This window comes from Protopterus annectens, chromosome 10.part0 (genome assembly GCF_019279795.1).
Source record: "Protopterus annectens isolate FY-2018-M chromosome 10.part0, PAN1.0, whole genome shotgun sequence".
Taxonomy (NCBI): Eukaryota; Metazoa; Chordata; order Ceratodontiformes; family Protopteridae; genus Protopterus; species Protopterus annectens.
Window position 1 is genome coordinate 1,678,786,105 of NC_056744.1, and position 23,078 is coordinate 1,678,809,182.

The 23,078-nt window shown below is 38.7% G+C and overlaps 1 protein-coding gene across 1 annotated transcript in view; it reads left to right on the top strand.

The window, feature by feature from the left end:
• Window positions 1-22,726, top strand: part of LOC122813892 (gastrula zinc finger protein XlCGF26.1-like) — a 211,253-nt gene extending 188,527 nt beyond the window's left edge. Inside the window, exon 6 of the mRNA XM_044086435.1 lies at window positions 21,361-22,726. Within this exon, the coding sequence (XP_043942370.1) occupies window positions 21,361-22,673 (1,313 nt within the window). The 3' untranslated portion in view covers window positions 22,674-22,726. The remainder of the gene's footprint in view (window positions 1-21,360) is intronic.
• The last annotated feature ends 352 nt before the right edge of the window (window positions 22,727-23,078 follow it).

Genomic DNA, 23,078 nt, shown 5'->3' on the forward strand with positions numbered 1-23,078 from the left:
ATTTATCTGTTTAATGGTTTCCTGCAGCAAGGACTTACAATGAAATCTGTTTGACTGTTGGATAGAAGCATTGAACTGTTTATGACCCCTTTATACTCACGTGTAGCACACTGTGTTACAGGAAGGTTAAGTTGTGTATGTGTCTTTACAGCTTTAATTACCAGCTAAGTGCATCCTGTATCCGAGGGCCATGATATATTTTTCTGTTAAATTTGCTATAATGCTTCATATGATTACAGAAGAATTGTCCTTTATTGTTAGGTAGTGAGTGTACTAGTTTAGACATTTATTTAATCAAAAACCAAATAATTGGCAATTTTCATGCTGATAAGCTCAGTATGTATCATAATAAAGTTATTGTTTGGTCCATATGAAATAAGTAGCAAAAACTAATACTCTTTTTCTAGGAAACTGAAATGTTATGTCATTTTTAGCATATTTTAACCAACTATGCATAACTTACATGCTCTGAGAGGCTTACACATACATGAGATCTACTTGCCTGCATTTTGTAATGGCAATTGGGCTGTGCAGAACATTGTGAAACTGTGATAATTAAGAGATCTAGTCCTGAAAACTGCATAAAAATATCCCAAAGTAGTACACAGGCATTCTTATTTGAAGTTAAGAGGGAGAGAGTTCAGGCAAGAATGGCCTTTGTAAATTGACATAGAGGACCTTTTTTATAAAAAGGTCATATGAAATCAAATTCTATAGCTTTCAGGTATTTTTAGTTTACAAGAAAATAAAACCTACCATAAACATGTATACTGTATATGTATATAGGGCTGTTATGATTTCATAGTTAAAATGAGTGTTTTCATATTTCTGTACATTAAAGGAGAGCTACACCCACAGACTGAAAAAAAAACGTTTATTTCATCAGTACCTGTTACTTCTTTTTATTTCTGAAGTGGCCAATTTTCATTCTTTTGTTATGCCTGAGATGTAGTCCTTAAACTCATCTCCCCTCTCCTAAACACCTCCCCTTCATATCTGTCAAAACGGCAACTTTGAGCTGTTTGCCACTTTATCACAGTTCATGTGCTGAGAGTACTCTTGTGTGTGATTATCCCTGTTTGTCTTTTAAGTAGTCATTGAAAAGCAAGAAATGTTAATTAAACCTGATTGACTAAAAGAAAGCAGTATATATATGCGAAAACACATGCAAAGTCAATACATTGACAGGAGCTGAGGAGCCATGATGTAATATTTTATAGCCAAACACTGCATTGTCACTCAACTTAGAAACATGACAAATCTGGACAAAGGCCCATAAAAAGTAGGTACAACTGGCCAAAACTCAGGGTGCTGATTAACATAAAATTTGCATACACAATCACGCAAGCCTGCCCACTCCAGTGGAATTGTGGTAAGCCAACATGAAGATTGTAGTCACTAAGTAATAATAAATAATGTCAGACATTTGAATTTCAGACTTAATGTCCCTCATGCATACTAATGCAAAAAACAGTTATTCTAGCAACTGCCTGAGTTTACAGGAGCAATATTTAAAATCTGTCCCTAGTTTTGGGCCTTTTTTCCACCATTATTTTTGGCTTTGTTCCGATTTCTGAGTGATTGGGGGTTATGAATATACAATGCACATAATTCCAAAAGCTTCTTTCTTCTTTTAGGATGCAAACATAACAAAATTAACTTTTGGAAATAAATCAAAAAGTAATAGATGGTCATGGCAAAAACAAGTTTGCAATATAGAATTTATAAAGAATCACCAAATTCCCAGTGCTGTAACATATACCTCTCAACCCCTTAGTGCAAGAATTTTGGACAAAGCCAAAATAATGGGAGGACAAAGGTCCAAAATCAGGAATATATTTTAAATATATTGGGATATATATATATGAGATTCAGGTTACTGGCTAAGACTCTTGCCACCCCTGTAGTGCCTTTTTTAGGCAAAGTTCAAGGACAAAACCACCACTGTAATAGGTACAAGCATGCAAAATCTGAAGGTAGTGCTACTCAATGCTAGAAGTCTAAACCTCAAAATGCACTCTCTCGAGGCACTCCTAAAAATGGAGAACATCGATATCTCTGTAGTGACTGAGAGCTGGTTCAAGGCTCCAAAGAGCACCCTTGTAATACCAGGCTGCAACTTTTACCACACTTTTCGACCACCAAACCAGGATCGAAACATTAAAGGTGGAGGAGTGTCCATATTCACCAAGGATATTCACACCACCAGGCTAGTTGCCCAACACAATGCTTCTGAAATTCTCCAGGTGCAACTAACACTAGGTAAGACTGCAATCCAAATTGTAGCTTGCTACAGATCCCCCACCATGCCCGAAGATTCTCACTACACCTTTCTAAACATACTGGAAAATATTAAGATACAACCAAACACCCTAATACTGGGTGACTTCAACTACCCTGCCATTAACTGGGAAAACTACTCGTGTACCAACATCTTTGCCCAAAGGTTCTTGGAATTCATAAATTCCAATGCCCTGGATCAACTAATCCATTGTCCCACCAGGGGCTCCAATATCCTAGACCTGGTCATTACCAACATGGGAGATCAATGCTCCACACCTATGGTCATCCCCTCGTTGGTCAGGTCAGACCATAAGCTAATCACCCTTAACATCCACATCCCACCCCCACCCCCCAGTTAGGAAACCTCCATAAAAAACTTCTCCAAAGCCACCTTCATGCTACTCAAGTCAGAAGTGACAAACTCCATGACACCCATGCAGATGGGAACTGAAAGTTCAATTGCTGAGTCCTACACTAAGACACTGTATGAGCACATCCACTCATGCATGAATCGTGCCATCCCAAATAGAACCAAGATGCTCTCCTCAAAAAAAATTAAGCCAATCTGGTGGCCCCTGCCATAAACAAACTTTACAACAAAAGAAAGAAACTGTTGCAGAAAAGAGGAAAATCCCAGAATGCAAAAAACTCCCTTACCCGCCTCAGTAAGAAGCTGAGATCCCTCATAAAATCCTCCAAAGCTAGTTATGAAAATAAAATTGCCAAAGATTTATTTATTTTTTATTTTATATTTGTTAACTGGGAAAGTCTGACTTGGAATGAAGCCATTTTTCAGTGGAGGCCCGGGGAGAAAGGCTCCAGATGGATCTCTTTGTAACTTGGAAGGAAACTGGAGCACCTGGAGGAAACCCACACGAATGCAGGGAGGGCATGCAGACTCCACACAGAAGACACCCCAGCTGAGAATCGAACCGGAGAACCTCTTTCTGTGAGGTGACAACACTACCGCTGCACCACTGCGATGTCCAAGATTCAAAAGACAAAGTGTCATGTTTAATCATAGCCTCACCTCAGGCTTAGTGCCAGCTGAGTGGTGCACAGCTACAGTTATCCCACTCCACAAGAGGGGATCCAACTTGGATCCCAGGAACGACCTTCCCCATCAGTCTGATGAACCTGATCTGCAAGGCCATGGAACGTATTATCATGGAATTTATAAACAAAGACATTGGCAACCTTCAAACACTGGACCCAAGCCAGTTTAGGTTTTTGAAGGGCCGATCTTGTCTCCTGAATCTGATTGACTTCTTCGAATCAGTCTCCAGAGCTGTGGACGAGGGTAAGGTGGTCCACACAGCCTGTCTGGACCTTGCCAAGGCCTGTGACACCATCCCTCACTCTAGAATCATAGATAAACTTACTACGCCGAGCATTAATCCCTACGTCACTTGATGGGTTGCCAACTGGCTTACTGACAGGACCCACACTGTAAAAGTAGCTGACTCCAAATCCAGCTCCAGATAAGTGACAAGTGGAGTACCTCAGAGTTCAGTCCTGGGATCACTCTTGTTTGGCATCTACTTTTCTGAAGTACAGGCCAATACTAAGGGACTCTGGCTAACAAAGTTTGTAGATGACTGCAAACCGGGAGCCATTATTGAATCTCCAAATGATGTGGATACTCTACAAAGGGGCCTTACAGAAACAGATGCTTGGTGCCAGAGCCATGGGCTCAAGCTCAATGCCAAGAAATGTATAGTTATCCCCTTTGAGAAAAAACATGTTCCCATGAATTAGCACATAAGTGACAGTACACTAAACACTGAAAGTGTGATAAGAGACTTAGGGACACAGGTGGACAGTGGTCTCACCTTCAATAACCACATTGCCACAACAGTCAGGAAATCCTTCTATCTGGCACACCTCACCACTAAGGACTTTTCATCCAGAAAAAAGGAGGTTATTGTCCCACTGTACTCATCCCTCATTAGACCCATTATAGAATACAATGCCCCATTTGCTATGTACCTCTCAAGACACCTGCAACAACTGGAAAGACTGCAGAAATACCTCACTAAAAGAATCACAGGCCTAAAGCAGATGCCCTATGCTGACTGCCTTAAAAAACTCCAGCTGTACTCTGTCGCAAATTGTCTACTCAGAGGCGATCTCTGCTTAACATACAAGGCTATGTCAAGCCCAGAGCTGTTGGACATGCTACACTTAATGAAATCCCAATCCCTCAGAGACACATGCTCCAGGGATCTAAACCTTGTCATCACAATAAACAAAACATGCTGGAGGGATAGGTTCCTGACCCAGAGACTCCCCAGACTCTGGAACAGACTGCCATACATGTCAGGCGGAGTGCCTCCTTGGCCCTCTTCATAAGGAACCTTGACGATTGGATGGGAGAAAGGAAATTCACCCCGGGGATCACGTCAGCTGCCCTGCTACACAGGGGTCCAGGAAGTAAATAGTGTGGGAAGAAATAGCCAGGGAATTGTTATGGCTAGGCTTGTATAGGCCCTATGGCCGATAGCCTAGTACCAACCTATGAACCTAAATATTATTCCTATAAACTTAAAAAGTGCTAGAATGAACTCTGAAAATTAAATGTCTTATGATTATTTAATGTCCCCAGTCCTCAATGATTTGGCAAAATCCTACAAATATAATGAGTAACATGGCTCAAATATGAAGCAAAACCTAGACAGCTGTAAGGTATATAGGACTTGGAGAGAGAAGGAGAACATTCTTGCAGTTCATCTTTTTTTCAGTGTACTATTACCTCTACTACAGCGAGCTGCTGTTGTATTTAAAAAACATTATTACAGTAACAACAGCAGTGGCTCGTCGGGTGGTATTCTCCACCCCACCCGCACGGGATACAGTGAAGTAAGTAAGTGTTAGGGCTGAGGCTATGAAAGCAAGCTTTGGTACATCTATCCTGTCCAGCCCCTGCAAAAGTGCCTCAACAGCATCGAGGCCCATTTCTAACACGCAGCCAGATGTCAGATTCTAATCTATAATTACAAAGTAAAACTTGCATTCTATTTTAAAAGCAGTTAATTATAGCAGATATATTTAAAGATCTGAAACACTGCCCCTTACTTATTTATTAAAATACATTTGTGAACAAGTAACCTTGGACTGTGTTGCCATGTTACTGTAAATGCATTTGTCATACGCAGATCCACTAGAAATAATCTGTTATGATCGTGCGGTTGCTCGCATCACTTTGTCGGAATAGTTTATTATACTTTATTATTTTACTTTTACTTTTTTTCCCGACCCTGTACCTGGCTGCTGTGCTCCCTGCCTCAGTGCTCAACCTACACTGTGTGCTGCGGTTTGCCTCCACACCCAACAAGTGAATTTAATCTGCTGGATGCCACAGAAATAAACTCTAACTAAAGAAGTAGCTACTGGCTCCCTGAGAGATTTCCCCCCTCCTATAAGCCAGTGAAAGTATGTATTGTTATACATAACTTGAATAATGTACAAGCTACTGCTAGGTTAGTCAAAGCTTCCTAGTCAAGGTAGCCAGCAGCCAACCCCCCCACCTAATTAATCTCCTTGATGTATTCCTTCTTGTAAGTCCTTTCCTATCTTTTTCTATCTGGTCCATTTCCATTTTTTACTTAGCCTGCCATCACCTATAGAAGCCCTAGCTCTTGCAATTAACTTACTGGCCACTAGGTGGCAGCACTCTATAAGCTATTGTATTACAGTTTGCTATACTCATACTAATCCTACCCCAGGTCATTGTCCCCAGCTTTTTCTCTAACCTTTTACCATCTCTCCTTGTTCCACATATCCTTTTCCCTGCTACTCTCTACCAAGCCTTAATCTCTTCCTACCAGCTTCATTTTTTCCTCTCACTCTCTCCCTTACAAACTCCCATTCTTCCAAACTTACCTGCTACACTTCTCGGACTTCACTGATTGTCTTCCTTGATAGAGCTCTCTCTTGTCTCTGTTATCCTGCTGTCTTATTCCCACTATCTCTGGGACACTGGGTCATCTCCCTACCTTGCAACCGCAAGTACTCCTCCATATCCTCCCCACATTACTGATTAACTGTGATTCTCTTCTCCCGCCTCGTCTATGACATCCTGCACTAAGCCCCTCCCCCTTAGACTATTCCTACTATCTCCCTGCTAGCCCTACTCCTTATCTCGCTTATTTTTTCCCTTTCCTGTGTTGGTCTTTATACCCTCCCCCTCAGCCCCTTTGTCCCTTCCCACCTTACAAATATACCCCACATTTGGGGACGCCATCTTTTCTTCCCGACCCTGTACCTGGCTGCTGTGCTCCCTGCCTCAGTGCTCAACCTACAGTAAGTGTACCAAAGCTTGTTACTGCTCATTGTTGAATATTTCATTAGTTTGCTTTTCCGATGTACATATTAATCTGTTGATGTGACAAGTAAGGGGTTGTACAATGTTTATTGCTGTTGTTGTGAACGCTTACAGCGTTGAGCACGTGTGACTCTAGACTCAAAATTTGTTTGTACACTGGGAAGACATTATGCTGTATTACTTCTAACCTTGACTTTCTGTGCTATGATGTCTGCTCATAAAGGGAACTGCTTATTTAAGCCTTTTACTGCTTAATTTTGTCGGCTTGTTACTAAGTACTCTCTGAATGCCTCTCCGAGTTAGAACTGAGCTAGTGTAACTGACGCTGAAAATCATTGTAGCTACTTGGTATTGCCCTACTCAAGGCTAAGATAGCCGTCGTCTTGTCTGTAACGTTAAATCGCACATTCCTCTGGACAGGTGCTTCTCTCTTACACATGGTAGACTTTACTCTTCATAGTTTTCGCCCGCCTGCTCATTTTTTGAACTACTTATATCATATCATTAAAGCGAGACTTTTTGAACTGTTTCCTAAGCTCCTGCAGTGTTTTCTAGGGAAAAGCATTAGCAAGTATTCCTGATTTTTTTTTTACATTTTCCCTCCACTTATCCCGAGCATTCCTTTTTAACATGGTTTTAGTGCTATGGCAATTGCTGTACAGCTTCGCACAACTTTAAATTAGTGAATTCTGTGCATGGCATTGATATTTACTATATTTACACTGCCCTAGGTGCGCAGCGCTACTACAAACTAGCTTTCAAAGCGCCCTACACCTAGGATTTTAATTAATTGCACCTTTAGATGCGTGGCACTGATATTTACTCTATATACATTGCCCTAGGGCCCACAGCGTTGTACTGACCGAGCTTTCACGACGACTTGCCCTTAGGACTACAACTAATCCCTCCTTTAGCCTACACAAGTACAAAACAGTCTGTTTCAGACTACGATGTAGAGATATCCATCGTACTCTGTCCCCTAAGCTCTCTGTGCTGTATGAGCTTAGCTTACATAGCAACTTACACCAGGGACCTTTTCATACGGCGCTATTGAACATTTAACTTATACAGTAATATATCCCTTGCAGGAATAGAGAGGAATGTCTTTCTTTCCATAATTACCCTGTTTAGCTAATAAACTAACCACATATTTTTTTCTTTTTGTTTAGTCAACATATCTCAGCACAGTTTACTGATATTTGATATATATATATATATATATATATATATATATATATATATATATATATATATATACTTAATCACACAGTGTAATTTAATTGATTGTCTGCTTATGGTGTTTTCCTATTTAAATTAACAATTGCAACTCTGTGTTTACTCTAATTAGCTGAATGTGATTGTAGCCTAGAGTGCATAAGAGCTTTGATACACCAACAATAATACTCTTAAACTGTGATATTGAATTAGAGTGCCTATGAGCTTTGTTACACCATCTAGAATTAATCTTTGTATGTTACATTGCATGCTGGATAACTTGGAATAGCCTTTACCTGATTTGCCTGCTGTATGTGTTGCATGCCTCACCCCCTTTTCTTTCCTCTCTTTCTCTTTATTACCAGCTGTGTGCTTCGGTTTGCCCCCACACCCAACAAGTGAGTTTAATCTGCTGGACGCCACAGAAATAAACTCTAACTAAAGAAATAGCTACTGGCTCCCTGAGAGATTTCTCCCCTCCTATAAGCCAGTGAAAGTATGTATCGTTATAACTAAGTGTTATATATAACTTGAATAATGTACAAGCTACTGCTAGGTTAGTCAAAGCTTCCTAGTCAAGGTAGCCAGCAGCCAAACCCCCCCCCCCCACCTAATTAATCTCCTTGATGTATTCCTTCTTGTAACTCCTTTCCTATCTTTTTCTATCTGGTCCATTTCCATCTTTTACTTAGCCTGCCATCACCTATAGAAGCCCTAGCTCTTGCAATTAACTTACTGGCCACTAGGTGGCATCACTCTATAAGCTATTGTATTACAATTTGCTATACTCTTACTAATCCTACCCCTAGGTCATTGTCCCCAACTTTTTCTCTGACCTTTTACCATCTCTCCTTGTTCCACGTATCCTTTTTCCTGCTACTCTCTACCAAGCCTTAATCTCTTCCTACCAGTTTCATTTTTTCCTCTCACTCTCTCCCTTACAAATTCCCATTCTTCCAAACTTACCTGCTACACTTCTCGGATTTCACTGATTGTCTTCCTTGAAAGAGCTCTCTCTTGTCTCATCCCGCTCCGTTCGCCCTTCGGGCTCACTCCACTCCCCTACTCTGCCCCTATTCCCACCCACCCCCAGTGCTCCTACATTTATCCTCCCACAGACCACACCCCTCCAAACTCTGCACCTATCATACTAACCACATAGTTATTACGCCCAACCCCTTTCTCTCATAACCCACTCAATCAAACCATCTCTAATCACCCCTTCTCCTCTCTCCTATTCTATTACTAATTCTCTACAATCCTTCTATCTCTTACCCTACATTTTCTATATTCAACTCACCATCCTAAGAATGTCTATCTCTATAATTCCCCACAATATTCATATTTTAATGTGGATTTTCTTATTACCACCTCCATCCACCACTTATCTCATTACCTCTTATGAATATTCTCTTACAATACCCTACCATTACCATCCAAAGACACCTCATCTACTACAGAATGTTTTCTTTACTACCTCCTAAATATCATTTTCAAACCCAGCTACCAATTAGCCAAATATCATTGACTTGCACATATTAAATACTCTAACCTAAAAGCTAGAAAAGTATTTTATTTCTACTGCAAGCCACAACAACCTAAACCTTTAACACCCCTTCAATCTCTATTAGATGGTGACATCCACCCAAACCCTGGCCCTAACAATCCCCCCCCACTACAAATAACTACCAAGACAATTTGATAACCTCTTCACCTACCAAACCTACCAACTCACTCTTAATTGCACATCTAAACATACGCAATATTTGTAACAAAATTGCTCAACTTCATGCCCTTTTACAGTCCCATCCATTTAATATTCTATGTTTATCAGAAACATGGCTAAAACCCACCATTAAAGACAACGAAATCACCCCTCCTGGCTATAATATCATCAGACTTGACCATACTTCCAAAAAGGGGGGAGGAGTAGCAAAACTCTATAAAAATGAGCTTCAAGTCAGTACACTTAATCTTACTTTACCCACAAACACTAGTGCACAAATAATTTTCTCCAAACTTCAGCTTAATACAAGTAAAGCCATAAACATCATCTGTGTCTATCTTCCCACAGGGAACAATAGTAACACTGTAGAGTATATTTTCAGCTGGCTTTCTAGTAACATCCCTCAAGAAACCATAATTCTTGGGGACTTCAACATTGATTGGAATTCCTGTACAAATACCAACCCCACCACCCACATTAACCTTTATGGCTTTTCTCAACTTATAGAATCCCCCACCAGAACCAATAAAATCAATAACAAAGCAACCACCTTAGATTGGATACTTACCAACACTCCTCAGCAAACCTACACAACAGGTATCCTTCCAGATGACCTCAGTGACCACTCTCTAACATATATTATCAGACATAAAACCTGCATAATATTCCCTAACACCTTCCAAACAATATGCTCAAAAAAGCATTTTAACCCACAACTTTTCCAAGCAGAACTCGAACAATGTAATTGGACCCCATTAAAACTCTCCCTCTAAACAAAGCAGTGGAATACTTTAATTCTACATTCTTAGCCATCCTGGATCATCACGCTCCAACTCGTTCTATTGGAATCAAAGCCAAACCAGCCCCTTGGCTTACTAACAATACTAAACAAAAAATCCTAGTTAGAAATAAACACTGGACAAAATGGCATACTACTAAGAATCCAATAGACCATCAAACCTTTAGAGAACATAGAAACAGCACAAAAAGAGCCATCCTGCTAGACAAAAAGAATTATTATCTCCAACTACAGCAAACCTCTCTCAGACAACCAAAAAAATTGTGGACTAGTATTAATAATCTTCTCTACCCAGGTCAATTGATCACACCCAATCCTCAGGGTTCTAACCCCAATAATCCGATACAAACTGCAAATTCCTTTAATTCTTTCTTCACAGATACCATCCAAACTCTAGCCAGCCACCTATTACTTGATATATCCAACCTACCCACTTCTTCTGCTAATCTACCCCCTCAATTCCACCCCCAACCTGTGTCTACCTCATACATCTCCTCCCTTCTCCAAAAGTTAAAACCTTCCCCCCCATCAGCTGATAAACTACCGGCAGAATTCTTACAAAAAGGAGCTAAGGCCATTGCCTACCCTATTTCCATTCTAATTAATAGATCTATAAACAAAAGAAGATGTCCCATTAATCTGGAAAATCTCTCATATCATCCCACTACACAAAGGGGGAAACTCCAACGACTTCTCCAACTATCGTCCCATAGCTCTATTATCCCCTATAGCCAAAATTATGGAGAAATGCATCCACAAACAAATTATCAACCACCTCCTCCAAAATAACCTACTTGCTAACTGCCAACATGGCTTCAGACCTTTCCACAGTACCACCACTGCCCTGCTATCATTCTCAAACTACATCAATAACAACTGTAACAACAACTGTCTTTCATCAGCTGTCTTCATTGACCTATCCGAAGCTTTTGACATGGTTAACCACCAACTTCTCCTGCATACACTTAAGTCTCATTCACTTGATTCTCTATCTTTGAACTGGTTTACATCCTACCTTAATAACCGTCAGCAGGCTGTACTCTGGCACAATGAACTATCTAATCACCTCCCAATCTCCCTCGGTGTCCCACAAGGCTCTATTTTAGGCCCACTCTTATTTTCTATCTTCATTAACGACCTGCAATCTGCTGTTCCATACTCCACCTGCATTCAATATGCAGATGACTCGACCTTAGTGTGCTCAGCTGCCTCACCAACTGAACTTCATTCCCTTACCCAAAAAGCCTTCAGCACTGTAGAACAATGGTTCTCCCACCGCTGCCTCCTTCTAAATCCCAAAAAAACTAAATTGCTACTTTTCAGCCCAACTAAAAAGTCTATCTCTTTACATTTCAACCTCACTTCTAATAATGGTACCTTTATCTCACCTGACCCTACCACTAAACTGCTAGGAATAAGCAGCGGAAAAAAGGGCGGCACAGTGGTGCAGCGGTTAACGTTGTCGCCTCACAGCAAGAGGTTCTCCGGTTCGATTCTCGGTTGGGGTGCCTTCTGTGTGGAGTTTGCATGTTCTCCCTGTGTTCGCGTGGGTTTCCTCCGGGTACTCCGGTTTCCTCCCACATTCCAAAGACATGCATCTGGAGCATTTCTCCCCGGGCCTCCGCTGAAAATAGGATCTGTGGAACCTAGTCGGACATTCCCGGTCAACAAATGTTAAATACATAAATAAATAAAATAAAAAATAACAATTGACACCAATCTAAACTTTGATATACACATAAACACTACAATAAAATTAATTCATAAGAAACTGGGATCCCTTTACAGAATCAAATCCTTTCTTACTCCAGTAGCTAGGTCTGCTATAGCTAGAACTCACCTTTTATCCACTCTGCTCTACGCCGCTCCCATTTATACTAATATCTCAAAAAACAACCTAAAGAAACTAACAACTTCCTATAATAATATTGCTAGATTTGCTACAGGCTCTCCTTTCAGAACCCATCACTGCCTTAATCTTAAACAATTAAACTGGCTAGAATTCCTTAGCCAGCTTCAGTTTCACCAGCTTACAATAGCTCATAAGACCCTGTATCAACCTAGCAACACTCCTATACTCTCTAGCCTCATCACACCTTATAACAATCTCAAAAATCTACGTTCCTCAAACAAACTGCTGATTAATACTACTAAATCCAACAACTCAGCAGGTGACTCCTTATTCTCCAACTCTGTAGGAAAACTATGGAATCAACTTCCTTCCGATATCACAGCTCAGACCTCTCTTTTTCTTTTTAAAACACAACTAAACCCATATCTCAATCACTGGCTGTGCTCCTTTACTAACCCTGACTAATTCTGCCCCACCCCCCTTACTCTTCTCACCCTTCCTTCATCTACTACCTACTACAAATTAACAACATATTCTATAGTACACACATCTACTACCTATTACAAATTAACAATATATCCTATAGTACACACATCTACTACCTACTACAAATTAACAACATATCCTATAGTACACACATCTACTACCTATTACAAATTAACAATATATCCTATAGTACACACATCTACTACATACTACAAATTAACAATGTATCCTATAGTACACACATCCACTACCTATTACAAATTAACAATGTATCCTATAGTACACACATCTACTACATACTACAAATTAACAATGTATCCTGTAGTACACACATCCACTACCTATTACAAATTAACAATGTATCCTATAGTACACACATCCACTACCTATTACAAATTAACAATATATCCTATAGTACACACATCTACTACCTATTACAAATTAACAATGTATCCTATAGTACACACATCTACTACCTATTACAAATTAACAATGTATCCTATAGTACACACATCTACTACCTACTACAAATTAACAATGTATCCTATAGTACACACATCTACTACCTATTACAAATTAACAACGTATCCTATAGTACACACATCTACTACCTATTACAAATTAACAACATATCCTATAGTACACACATCTACTACCTATTACAAATTAACAATGTATCCTATAGTACACACATCTACTACCTATTACAAATTAACAACGTATCCTATAGTACACACATCTACTACCTATTACAAATTAACAATGTATCCTATAGTACACACATCTACTACCTATTACAAATTAACAATGTATCCTATAGTACACACATCTACTACCTATTACAAATTAACAACGTATCCTATAGTACACACATCTGCTACCTATTACAAATGAACAATGTATCCTATAGTACACACATCTACTACCTATTACAAATGAACAATATATCCTATAGTGCACACATCTACTACCTATTACAAATTAACAACGTATCCTATAGTACAAACATCTACCACTTATTACAAATTAACAATGTATCCTATAGTACACACATCTACCACCTATTACAAATTAACAATGTATCCTATAGTACACACATCTACTACCTATTACAAATTAACAATGTATCCTATAGTACACACATCTACTACCTATTACAAATTAACAATGTATCCTATAGTACACACATCTACTACCTATTACAAATTAACAATGTATCCTATAGTACACACATCTACTACCTATTACAAATTAACAATGTATCCTATAGTACACACATCTACTACCTATTACAAATTAACAATGTATCCTATAGTACACACATCTACTACCTATTACAAATTAACAATGTATCCTATAGTACACACATCTACTACCTATTACAAATTAACAGTGTATCCTATAGTACACACATCTACTACCTATTACAAATTAACAATATATCCTATAGTACACACATCTACTACCTATTACAAATTAACAATATATCCTATCGTACACACATCTACTACCTATTACAAATTAACAATGTATCCTATAGTACACACATCTACTACCTATTACAAATTAACAATGTATCCTATAGTACACACATCTACTACCTATTACAAATGAACAATATATCCTATAGTACACACATCTACTACCTATTACAAATTAACAATATATCCTATAGTACACACATCTACTACCTATTACAAATGAACAATATATCCTATAGTACACACATCTACTACCTATTACAAATGAACAATATATCCTATAGTACACACATCTACTTCCTATTACAAATGAACAATATATCCTATAGTACACACATCTACTACCTATTACAAATGAACAATATATCCTATAGTACACAAATCTACTACCTATTACAAATGAACAATATATCCTATAGTACACACATCTACTACCTATTACAAATGAACAATATATCCTATAGTACACACATCTACTACCTATTACAAATTAACAATATATCCTATAGTACACACATCTACTACCTATTACAAATGAACAATATATCCTATAGTACACACATCTACTACCTATTACAAATGAAGAATATATCCTATAGTACACACATCTACTACCTATTACAAATGAACAATATATCCTATAGTACACACATCTACTACCTATTAAAAATTAACAACGTATCCTATAGTACACACATCTACTACCTATTACAAATTAACAATATATCCTATAGTACACACATCTACTACCTATTATAAATGAACAATATATCCTATAGTACACACATCTACTACCTATTACAAATTAACAATATATCCTATAGTACACAAATTTTATGTATATATGTATACAAGTAAAAGTTATCTCTGTACCTTAAAGAACTGGATTACTACTATACAGTATTAGTTAAAACTTTTGTATTATCTTATATTTTCTTTGATTTCTTTGACAACACTGTACAACTTCTATTCTTTTAGCATCTATTTACTCTGTACAAATACATGGAACTTTTCTCCCCAGGCCTCTACTGGAAATGGACTTGCATCCAGTTAGACTAGCCCAGTCAACAAATGCAAACTGTAAATGTAAATGCAGTATACTTTAACCAACTTAAGAGTAGGCTAGAATTGGAAAAAAAAAAAAACTTTTATTTCTTCTATTTTTTATATTCTTTTAAGAATTTCTTTAGCTAACATGTTATGCTAAAATTATACTGCTTTTATGGTACTATCATTGCTGTATAAAACTGTTTTGATGTTATTCTCGATTAAATTGTAAGTTTTTTCCTTGGAGATTTTCTCCCTGGGCTTCTACTGAAAATGGACATATATCCAGTTAGACTAGCCCGGTCAACAAATGTAAAATAAAAAAATAAAAAAATAAAAATAAATAAAAAAAAAAGATCATCAACGGATAACAAGTCTTTTGGCTTTTCCCGGTTAGGGGTCACCACAGCGGAACTCCCGTCCACTAATGATTGGCAGTATATTTTTACGGTACCGAGTTCCCAGCCCAACGCCCAGCCTTTAAAGAAGGCACGCCCATTCACGCATGCACCTACCTGCATGTCTTTAACATCACTCGACCACGGGGAGGACATGCAGACTCCACACAGAAGGCACTCCAGCCGAGAATCGAATGGGAGAACCTCTTGCTGTGAGGTGACAACGCTAACAGCTGCACCACCGCGGCCTATTAATGGATAACAAGTAATGACAAAAAATAAGCAAATAAATAATATAGCTTCACAAACAACTCACAACACACCTCACTTTCACAAACTGCATCTGCATTTACTTTAATGCAAACTGCAAGTTCCTTTCTCACCGATTTTAATCAACCAGACTTTTCATTTCGGTCCTTAACCAATGTAGCAACTTAGCAAGTGAGGTACCACTGTACACATTAATAGCTATCAGCTTTTTTATTTAACAATTTTCTTACAGTATGAAACTTCTTTTCCTAAATGGTATGGGATCTGCTGTTGGATCCCATTCATTCAATCCCATGTGTCTAGGACAACTAGTATTAGACGGGATTTAAAGAAGTAGCGCAATATAGAAGTGCAGAATTACAAAAAAAAAAAAAAACTACAAACTACATTATGAATCACCCAAACTAGGTGCAAGTGGAGAAGTTGCAACATAAAGAGTGTTATCAAAAACGAAGCACCAACAAACAATAAAAAATATTCTCCGGCACAATGAAGGGTATCCTTGTAGTGTAAGCTTCACCATACCATAGAACAGTTTGATTAAGCGCTTTCGTCTCCTTACAACGGAGACTTCATTCTGAAGCGCTTAATCAAACTGTTCTATGGTATGGTTTTTTGGTTCGTGCCTTTTTTTCGTATGTGCTGAGTTGGTGGAATAAAGTCTTTGAAGCTTTCGAGTTGCCTGCCTGTTTTTACACTACAAGGATACCCTTCATTGTGCCGGAGAATATTTTTTATAAAGAGTGTTATCCCAACTGGACTTTTTCTTTTTTTTTTCATCTACTTAACGCTAACTCGCCTGGCTGTTCCTGTAGAGCCATAACTGAGAATGCGTAATGTGCCATGTTGAAAAGGTGCCACAGTTGTAAATAACTGAATTTTGTTTTTATTTTTTTTTTTAAATCTCCTGCTGAATCTCCGATTCCGATGGGCAGTCAGACACTGCCTCACAAAGTTGATGTTATCACACATGCCCCTGCATATTGATAACATTATAGGATATGCTGGCGATGTGTTATGATGTCAGCTATAGCTTAAAGCTGTAAAAAAAAAAAATCAGGAACTGAAGGGCCCACTCAAGAATTCATAGCACCCTATTATTTTGACCTCAAAACTAGTAATTACAGCGGAATTCAGTACGGTTGAAAGGTATGAGATGAGTCTATGAGTCCCAAGCAAAAGCTAAAGCAGAAGTAAAGTGCAATCTAAGACAGTCATTCCAAATGTAATATAAAAACAGTCCAAGACAGTAGCCTTAGTGTAAAACATGTTTTATTTGCTTTCATATGATAACAGACTTCTTCTACTGTCTTGGATTGCACTGTGCCTGACGTAGTGGTTTGTTCATGGTAAGAGTCTGTCAGTCCTGACTCTCCTTTTGAGGAGATTTGATTTGGTGACACTATTTCCAGAATGATGGAATTTTTTTTCAAATGGGACTGTGCTCAGGTGTCTGATGTTCAGAAGAGGTACCATGAGCTTCTGCAGATGGAGTCTCTTAGGCCCTTTGTGGTTCCTCTTGTTCTGATGCCCTGCTGGATGCTTTTTCCACTACTTCTCTGGCTCCTGATTCCCAACCCACTGCTCCCGAGAAACCTGATAAGTTTTAAAAAAGTGCCTGATGACTGCACGTTTCTTTAGAAGTGTCCCTCTGCTGACCCTTCTGTAGTTTCAGTGACTTCTGATAAGCCTTCCAAATTATTGCCTTCCACTAATTTGCTTCCCTCTGAAAAGGACGGAAAAGCCATGCAGAGGCTAGGTAAGAATGTGTACACTTCGGCCGCCCTGGTCTTCAGAGCTGTGATGTATCAGACACATATGACTAGGTATGGCCTAGCTGTTCTATCTCAGGTGTGTCAAGTCATCGCAGATCATCCTGCTTCTGAAGGGAAGGCCTCTGCTCTTGCCTTGCTAGGGATGCCTTCCCAAGTTGCTTGCCATTCCATTAAATGCAGCTATGATGCAGCTGATGCTTCATCTACAGCTGCTGTTTTTGGATCTGTTTTGAGGAGGTATTCCTGGCTCAGACTTCAGCCTTTGCCTGATGATATCACGGCTAAACTGATAGCTGCTCCTGTGGATAATAAACATTTGTTGGTGAACAAAATCTAGAAGATTTAGGATTTTTGCTTGGAAATATTTACATAGATATTTTATACCCCAAGTAGACTCCAGAGAATTTTTCTTCAGGTAGACAGTAAATGTTGGAGGTGTGAAGGGGAAGAAAGAGGTAATTGGGAACATATTTTCTTGGAGTGCAGTGAGTTGGTGGACTTTAAGGATTCCCTGCAGGATGCACTGTCAGAAATGCTGGGTGGGAAGATTGATGTGACGAGGAAGATGATTTTTTTGAGCTATGACACAGAATTAGAATTACCTAGATATGGTAAGGCCTTGCTGTGTCTTATAATGGTGGCTGCTGCAAAAGCAATTACTAGAAAATGGGAATCAAAATTTAAACCAACTATACCGGAAGTAATGAATATAGTAACAGAGATAAAGCAACTGTAACTGAGATCTTTAGAAAAGGGTAGGAGCAAACTACATAGGAAAAAATGGGAATTGTGGGAACAATGCATACAAGGGAGGAGTGAGGCCTAAAAGGCAGCAGGACTTAAGTGAGCTATGTAATATTTGAGTGAGAAAGATTGGGTAGATTATAAGTGACGCATAATGTTTGCAACTGGCAGTGTGTCAGTATGGTTTGTGATGTAAAATGCTTGCAGCTAGGATTGTGTTGGTGTGGTTTATTTTCATTTCTATTAATGTATGATTGCCTATGTAGTAAGTGACGGTTTACTGAAGATGTTTCTTGTTTAAAAAAAAAGCAAGAATTGAATAATTTATGTAATATTGCTTAGGTTATATGATATATAGCAATATATGTGAAGTATAATGTTTGTTATGTTAATATACTTTGATTACTTTTATATGAATGTAAATTTGCCTGTGTCACAAGTGGTAATTCAGTAAAGGTGTTTGAAAAAAAAATATGCATTTGTTTGGTGCTGCTCCTGCAGAGCTGTTTAAGTCCCTGCAAGAAAAGGGTAAGGCCTTACAGGAGTTGAAGCATATCTTTGTTTCACCTGGTCCCATGTTTCAGAGGAATTATGCAAATAAACTTGCCTTTTTCCATAGACAGTCTTGTCCTCCCCCCATAGGTAAAAAGGGTGGTAGCTGGACTCCCCCCTGCTAAGGCTACCCAAACTTCTTCTACTCAAAAGCCTCCTTTTCTTGACAAACAGATCAAGTTTCTTGATCTGTATAGTGTTTTTCAAAAATCTGTTTTATTAATGACCCCAAATTTTTATTTGAAGCTTCTGACAGTTTTTCTTGCGTATTTTTCTTTCCTTTTTTATTCACTGTCCTTGCCCTGTTCTTATCAGTCACATTGCTCTTTCTCTACATATTTCCCTGTCCCTTCCTTTTTGGTTAAAAATCACCCAACACTCCTGGGTTCTTTTCACCATTCGCCAGAGTTATTACATTGTTTGGAAATCTCTTTCCCTCTTTTTGGGCATTCTGCAGCGTCCTCAGGAACAAATGCCCCTTTTTCCAGAGGTGCTTCAGAGTCTGTTAGCTCAAAGAACAATTCAAGAAGTTTCAGCTCCTCAGAGGGGGAAGGGGGTTTATTCCAGAACGTTCTTGGTCCCCAGGAAAGAAGGCACCTGAACCCATTCTGGACCTTTCTCAACTGAATACCTTCTTGAAGGTCCCATCTTTTTGGATGCTGTTCCTTCAATACTTGTTTCCTCTGCTTCTTCCTCAGGCTTTTCTAGTTTTCCTGGATCTCAAGGATGCTTATCTACACATCCCTATGCTTCCCCAAGAAGTTTTTACATTTCTCTGTTGCTTCCTGCCATTTTCAGTTCTCTGCATTGACCTTTGGCCTCTCACCTTCACCAAGTGCCTCACTCCTGTGATCACTTTTTGCAGGATAAGGGGATACAGATCTTTCCTTACTTGGATGACCTACTTATTCAGGCCTCCTCTCCATAGATTTTACTTCAGCATCTACACTTTGCTATTTCTCTCCTGCAAAGCCTGGGGTCTACTGTAGATCTCATTCTTGACTCCTTCTCAGGATCATGTGTTTCTGGGATGCAGGAAATGGACTGCTCCAATGCTGGCATCTCTGCCTCCTCCCAAAGCCTTGACATTCATTGCTTTCTTTCAATCCCTTCTTCCTCTGGTTTCAATCACAGCCACAGAATTTCTGAGGGCTTTAGGTCACATGGCCTCCATCATTCCTATACTCCATCTAGCCAAGCTCCACTTCAGAAAGCTTCAGTGATTTCTAAAGTCGGTTTGGCTTCAACATTCTAATCCGTTATATTTTCTAGATCCTCTGTTATCATGCTTCAAGCTGGAACTTCAGTGGTGTATTCATCAGTTGTCCCTCAACCCAGGGCTTCCTGTTCAACCTCCAATCCCGTCTCAGGAACTTTTCATAGATGCTTTGGACATGGGATGCAGTGGGTCTTCTTTGGCCCTTGGAAGGCGTAACACCTTTGGTCTCTCAATAAAAGAAAGACCACATCAATGTCAAAGAGATGCCTTGCCCTGATTTCAAACTGTTATGGAAACGAAAAAAAGTGGAGGTGAGATCTCAGAAAGAGGGAGGAAGTAAAGTACATATAAATAAATGGCATTTTGAGAACAATACAAAGAAAATACTGGCCAAGATGTGTGATGTGGTTGAAGAATTGGTGGATATTGGAAAATGTAAAGGCATGATATAAAGACATACTGAAGTTATGAATGCATAATGACAATGGAAAATGTTTGTGAAATGTTTATGTATGTGAACTCATGGTTCAAGTTTAACTCTGAGGAATAAAAAAATGTTAAAAAAAGAAAACCTTTTGTGGTGCAGGGCTAGGAAAAAGGGAGCATATTTTCATATCTAACAGCTTGTGACTGTTCAGCCATTTAGTCTTTTCTAGAAAGCAGTTATTTGAAGAATAATAATTTATTTCTGTAAAGTATCAGTCGGTCAAACAGTCACAATCTAGGAAACATAAATGCACATTCCTAACTAGAAAGTAGCTAAGGGAGAACATTCTGCAGAAAAACAGAAGCCTATAACACCTGTACCATTAACCTCAACCTATGCAAACAATTGGAGAACGTACTATGTAGGAGTGGGGTGAACAACAGTGAAAAGGGGGTCACAATGAAGTATTACAAAAGTGTGGGACAGCAGCTAAGCTTGCATTTTAGGCTAATTCAGGAGAATATATTCTAATCTTAACACCTACTCACAGAGACCAAATTCTGATAAATGATCGGTTAAAATCATTCAAACTTATATTATCAGCAGTGTTAACAAAAACAGAAAGAGTGCTGTTATCGAGCAAAAAAGAAATCCAAAACATTTTAAATGACTAAAACAGCACATGCTTGTTGTTCTGATAAAAATATCTGACATATGTGTTTCTTTGTTATAATAATGCAAATTAATTGTTATTACTTTTAGATGTTCGAAGCACAGAGTACAGTATGAGCGCTAGGCGGCAGTCATCATTTGAGAGATCCCAGTTACAATACCCAACAGAGATCCAGCAACAGTGTGCCCAGCCTTTGGTGGTCTGCGACAAGTTTCATCTCACTCGTGTACCACAGGTTAACTCAGGAAATAACTGCAGGAAGACTTCTCGATGTGACACAAATCCAATATCTCACCCAGGCAAGAAACCCTATAAATGTACTGAATGCAATAAGTCATATACGTGCACCAGAAGCCTCAAAAGCCATCAAGCCATTCATGCAGGAAACAAACCATATAAATGTGCTCAGTGCAGTAAGTCCTTCATAAATTCTGGCAATCTTCGAACACATCTTGTAAGTCACACAGGAATTAAACCATATAAATGTGCTGAATGCGATAGGTGTTTCACACAAAAGGGACAGCTTATAAACCATCAGTACTCTCATACAGGGATTAAGCCATATAAATGTACTGATTGTAATAAGTGTTTTACAAAAAAGAGATCCTTAATAGACCATCAATACACCCACACAGGGATTAAACCATTTAAATGTGCTGAATGTGATAAGTGTTTTATACAAAAGAGAGACCTAATGCGCCATCGGTACTGTCATGGAGGGATTAAGTCATTTAAATGTACTGAATGTGATAAATATTTTATACAAAACAGAGACCTATTACACCATATGTACTCTCACACTGATATTAAACCATATAAATGCGCTGAATGTGATAAATGTTTTACACAAAAGAGATCCCTAATACAGCATCTGTACTCCCACAAAGAGATTAAACCATTTAAATGTGCTGAATGTGATAAGTGTTTTACACAAAAGCCACAGTTCAAATTCCATCAGAATACACACACAGGGAATAAACCTTATAGGTGTGCTGAATGCAGTAAGGCTTTCACAAGTCCCAGGTATCTTCAAAGTCATCTTGCTTCTCACACAGACATGAAACCGTATAAATGTGCTGAGTGCAACAAGTGCTTCAAGTATCCCAATAGCCTTCAACGGCATAATGCTGTTCATTCAGCAGTGAAACCATATAAATGTGCTGAATGTGGTAAGTGTTTTAGACAAAAACATAATCTAACACATCATCAGTACTCTCACTCAGGAATTAAACCATATAAATGTACTGATTGTAAGAAGTGTTTTATACGAAAGAGAGACCTAATAAACCATCAGTACACCCACACAGGGATTAAACCATTTAAATGTGTTGAATGTGATAAGTGTTTTATACAAAAGTCAAACCTAAAACACCACCAGTACTCTCACAAAGGGATTAAATAAATGTATTATAAAGCAGCCTGAGCAGGAGGGAATGTATAAATATTTGGGAATAGAAAAAGGATCAGCAATAAAACATGAACAAATGTGAATAAAATTCTGGCAGGAATACTTCAGAAGACTAAAACTGATATTCAAAACTGCCTTAATGTCAAGGAATAAAGTCCAAGCTATAAACCAAATTGTTCTTCCTGTTCTTATAGTTTGGGGTGAGAAACTGGCACCAAAAAGAATGGAATCAGTGGGGCAGGAAAACAAAACAATGCTTCACGCTTATCAAATGATATATAAAAATCAGTGTATATTAAGATTATATATCTCCTTTGCTCTGAAGTAGGTATGGGCTGCCACAAAATTGACTAAATCTATAGATCTGCAGTTGCAGGGTTGCATAAATATCTGTTGACC